At 47.0% G+C, this 5,416-nt stretch overlaps 1 protein-coding gene across 1 annotated transcript; it reads right to left on the bottom strand.

Moving 5' to 3' along the window:
• Nucleotides 1-1,753: 1,753 nt before the first annotated feature.
• Nucleotides 1,754-2,358, bottom strand: LOC119359558. Its single transcript, XM_037625703.1, has one exon. It carries the CDS (start codon nucleotides 2,284-2,286, stop codon nucleotides 2,026-2,028), a length of 261 nt encoding a protein of 86 aa, XP_037481600.1. The 5' UTR covers nucleotides 2,287-2,358; the 3' UTR covers nucleotides 1,754-2,025.
• Nucleotides 2,359-5,416: the final 3,058 nt, after the last annotated feature.

Here is a 5,416-nt window from a genome sequence, read left to right as displayed (position 1 = left end):
TAGTCAATTGCTTAGGGGCAATTTCGCAACTCCTACCACCACTTTTCCACACTCGCTATACTAACTTTATTGCTTCTTTATCTAAACAGCCCCTAGCTTTTATTTATGTGCTCTTTATTATCTTGCAAACCTATCCAAAAACACCTACAATTTATTTCTAGTTTCATACTTGTTCTAGGTAAAGCAAACGTTAAGCGTGCATAGAGTTGTATCGGTGGTCGATAGAACTTGAGGGAATATTTGTTCTACCTTTAGCTCCTCATTGGGTTCGACACTCTTACTTATCGAAAGAGGCTACAATTGATCCCCTATACTTGTGGGTTATCAGTGCACCAGTAGGGCACCTACGGGGGCAACTCAAACACGGAAGAAGAGCAACTTGTGCAACTCAACAGCATATAGACAGCCAACCTAGTACAAAACGGGAAGCAACCTAAGCATGACAACTAGTGCAAAAATGCAGGACATGTGGATAGCCAACTAGTATATTGATGCAGCCAACTAAGCAGGCAACTTGTGCAACTGAACAATATTTAGATAGCCAACCTAGTGCAAAACAGGAAACCAACTAAGCAAGACAACTAGTGCAAGTGTAGAACATATGGACAGCCAACTAGTATAGTGATGTAGTCAACTGAACAGCGTGTGGACACCTAACTAGTACAAACAGTAAGTCAACTGAGCAAGACAACTGGTGCAACTGCAGAACATATGGACAACCGACTACTATATGGATGCAGCCAACTGGGTAGAATTTTGTGCAACTAATGAAAAATCTCTATACAATAAGTTCAATCAGCCATTGCATTGCACACAACGTTGCGCACATCTAACAATAAAGGAAATAGAACTTGGAGGAAGACTAGGAGAAATCATGAACAAATCTCAAGCCCCTGCCCCTTAATAGCAACAACATGGACAACGAACAAACACTTTCCATCACCCTAAAATCGCACAACTGGCGCCGTGGACGTGCATCCCCTGCTAGCTATCGAACACCGTAGGGAAACGAGTACTCGTGCCCTACCCAACTACACCTCTGTGCCATAGATCCCGACCACCGTTGGGGGCGTGCTACCAGAGAAAAGGCTCAACCGCATCAGAGGGAGAGATGTGCTACATTGACCATAAATGGGAGCAGTTCGCGCCATTCGAACCCTAGGAAGCATCCCCCTCACAGTCCTGCACATCCACGTCCCACCGAGACATAGAGAGGAAGGAGAAGCAAGGAGAAGCAGAGCATACCCCCGACGCCAACGAGCACCAGCGATTCCCTCCGCAGAGAGCCACCCGCAAGCCCGCCGACGACTTGAGGACTCCGTCGCCCCTCCCCCGTATCGCGACCCGTTCGGTGGAGAGGCCTGGTGAGGATGAAGACTAAACTCTGTATGGGGAGAGATCACCGACGCGAGGGATTTCAGGCACCAATTTCGAAACCGCCGCTCACGACCCTCTCTCCTCCCGCTTCTATCGCTTGCACGTGGGCCTCCCCCACGTCCGGATGGGGACAACCACCCACGACCGCAGGCGGGGCCAATCCCGACCAGGTGACACCTGGCCCACGCGGGCGCGATCCGTGGCGCGATCGTGCAGCCAGGACGCGGCCGCCCGTTTTTGTTAGATGGTGCGCGTGCCATTTTAAGGTTTTAAGATTTCTTTTGAGGAGTTAAAGGTTTCCCTTTTTTTCAGGTATGGAGTTGATTTTTTTTAAAGATCGGCTAGAGACGCTTTTACAGATACAATGGTAGACTTCAACAGAAAACACCACGAGATCATGGAAAACATCTATAAGTAATCCTCCGTCATTTGCAAAAACATTCACATCCGGACTGATCGATCACCTAGAACGATCGCTCCGTGAACAAAGGATTCAGAGGAAACAAAATGTAGCCTAGCGGCCACCGCTCGATGCCTTGGGTGCGTGCACGAAGCAGAAGAAGAAAAACATCGATCCATTCCCTCAAAAAAAAGAAAAAAATCCATGGTTCCTCCATGGCTTCATTTCCTCTGCTGCGCGCGTGCACCTTAGCACCGCATCGACTCCCTGATGGCCATGGACGCCACGGCCTTGGCCCAGGCGACCAGCTCCCGCTTCATCCTCCCCTCGTCGTCCCACAGCAGCCGCACATCCACCTCCACCTCCACGGCGCTCCTCTGCAGTATGCCCCTTTCCCTCCCCTCCGTAGACGAATTAGCACCGCTGTCCTCCGCCCACGGCCTCGCCGCCTGGACGGCGGGAACGCAGGCAGCCGCCGGCTGAGGCAAGGCCCTGCCATCCAAAGCCATGATGGATGATGAGTTCGGATTTCGAGGCCGTCGTTGCAGAGGAATTCTGCTGTTGGCCGGATTGATGTCTCGGTTGGTGCTGCTGGGGAGTTGAGGGCACACTGCGCGCTCTATATATACACCGGCCGGCCAGCGGCGCGTGCGCGGGCCGCGGACGTGGGACGCACGAGTAGCATATGGGCGATCGGCCTCACACGTGTACGCGCCAGTGCCTGACGACTGACAACACAACGTTGATACTTGCCCTGCCTGCACAGGTGTCCGGGAAACACACGCTGAAATTAACCGGTTGGTTGGTTGGTTCGACGGGACGGGGTATGCGCATTCAGGTGCTAGACGCGATCGTGTTCCTGACTGGTCGGGCGGCCGGGGTAGTTGGAACTGGGACATCGTTAGTCACGCGGGATCACACCGGCCTAGGTTTTAAATTATGGTCACTTGCACGTGTCAGTGCCGTGAAACATATAGTACTACTATATGGTTATATGGTACTGTGGTGGATCATTGTCATCATCGAACTACGCGTCCCGATCGATGGGAGTATGTGGACTGAGGCGTTTCGGTCGATGCTGATCGTGGCATCGATGATGTTTTCTCGGAAAAAGAGGTTGAAATCCATGGCCTATACATCAATAGATGTACACATGCATTTTTGTTAAATTATTATTCAACAAAGGTCTGACAAAAATGTACATCAAACAACCCGAAGTCATCATTTACACCTACAAACTTGATAATGGGGAATGTCATCACTCCTCATCATCTAGAACAAGGATCACTATCGATCCATCCGCATGATGTACCAGTAGCATGGCATCGATAATGTGAGGACAATCTTATTTGGTTAGGATGCTTATGTTTTCACACGCATCCACACACTGTAAGGAAACTCGATAATTTTCAGCCTCCGGCTCCACCACCTCTTGTTCCATTGTTTTTACTATAAACCATGACCACCCACTTTTAATCTGATTCCGTGCTCTCAGCCATAAATTTTAAGCTCCCGGCTTCAGTTTCATCATGTAGCAATCGCATGCACACATGGCACATTCATACGCGCACAAACACATCATATACATAGTAACCCGATACAAAGGTTGACTTCAAATAAAGGACGCGTCTAGCCGGCGGCCGGCTGCCCACTAGCACTCCGTGATGGCCGGCCAAAAAAGGTAAATGTTTGTCTCTCTGACTCATATTAAAAAAAGTAACAGATGTGGACATATGTGAAGAGGATAAATACTTGTAAAGCATCAATGTGAACAGATGTGAACGTATTTAATTTGTGTTTTCAGTTTTAAAAAAAATCATAACTTTCAAACCGCGCGTCGAAATTAAGATCCGTTTTCACTTTTGAAACTCTCGTGGCGTGCTCTTCGAAACTAGATCCTGCATCGCTATGTTTTGACGAAAAAATGAGTGCAATTTTCTTCCTGTTTTGTGCAACTGCCTAGCCGTCGGTGTGCAACTACTTGACAGGGATGTGCAACTTTTCTCCTATACCGTAAACATGCAGATTTCAATGATGGTGTAAAACTAACTCTTTTCAATGAGATGTGCAATTTCGTCTGTTACCCAGGCCAACTGCATAGTAGTTGATCTGCAACTTTTCCTTACCCGTGGATGTGCTTCACTATTTGCTGCATCGGCCAACAACCTGACAGTGAATGTGCAACTTCGTAAGCCACAGCCAACTGTCTAACTGTGATTTGCAACTTTCTCTCGTACCCCATGGATGAGTAGTTTTCCTGCTAGCACACAGTCCAAACCACCCCCTAGTGAGTTTTGCAACTTTAGCACTCTGTTTATATGTAACTTTTTACCATTCAACTGTCCCTGCCTGTGAGATGTGCAACTTCGTATATTGCCCCTGGCCAACTACCTAGCAGACTATGTGCAACTCTGTTTGTTGGTCCCGCCAACTGAAAATACAGGTCCACAAATAGAGAGCGTAGGAAGTTGCACATTGACTAATAGGCAGTTGGCTTGAACAATAGACTAAGTTGCACATATCCCTTGCAGGGGAGGTGGGGGTAGGGTGCGCCAACAGTGAAAAACTATGCATCCACGAGTAGGGAGGAGGGTTGCACAACGACTACTAGGTAGTTGGTCGGGACAGTAGACTAGTTGCACCATATAGCACGAAAGTTGGCATCGAAAAAATTTCATCGAAACACATCCATGTGGGATCTAGTTTCAAAGATCTCGTCACGAGAATCCAACAGTGAAGACGGATCTAAATTTCGACGCATGGTTTGAAAGATATGACTTTTTAAAAATTTGAAAAACCCAAAATAAATAGACATGGATCTGTTTTTGTCACATGTGACAAGTCTAACTGCATTTAATGCTAGTAGTCACATGCACTAGCAGACAATACATGCATGTATGCATGAGAGTGACAGAGCGGCGGCTCATTCTCTCTAACGAGCGCGCGTGCATTTTTAAGATTTCAGGTCAAATTATTTGGAGAACCGAGTCCGAGTGGTTGATATATGAAAGAATGTTTAGCCCGACAACACGACGTACACTACGAGGCAATGAAAGGGACGAACACATACATCCAACTACTTTATATAAGATATAAGAGACGTCGTTGTCTCTTACGTGGCTGCGTGTTTAGCTAGCTTTCCTTTTTAAAATTTTATCAAAAAGCAACCTTGTTTCATACACGCATGCGTTGTTAAGGTGTTCAATGTTCTTCTCAAAACCGAACGTCTATATGCAAATAGGGAATGCATTTCTCGTGCTGCGTCTTTTGAGTGGGAAAGTATCACTGCAAACATGTATTTTGGAGTTGACGTTCTTTTTGTCAATGACACAGAGCTGCGAGGAAGGGTCAGTTTGGATCAAAGCCCAGATTCCATTTCCATGTCAATATCTTGGTTGAGTAGATCAGATTTTATGCACACGCGGTGCCAAACAGCCCTGGAATATCATCAGCTTCATGTCATGCCGGGCTAGCAGTTGGAGATGTTTTCACTTATTTTTACAACTTTTTTCCATCTAACACAAAATAGATTAAAAAAATCAAATACAATATAAACGCGCACACAAACACCCACTCGAATAGAGCGTACAGAAGAAGACCGGAGTGACAAAGCCTTAAGCTTGACAAAGTCACCGCATG

Source organism: Triticum dicoccoides, chromosome 2A (genome assembly GCF_002162155.2).
Source record: "Triticum dicoccoides isolate Atlit2015 ecotype Zavitan chromosome 2A, WEW_v2.0, whole genome shotgun sequence".
NCBI lineage: Eukaryota > Viridiplantae > Streptophyta > Magnoliopsida > Poales > Poaceae > Triticum > Triticum dicoccoides.
This window is presented reverse-complemented; position numbering and strand designations above follow the sequence as displayed.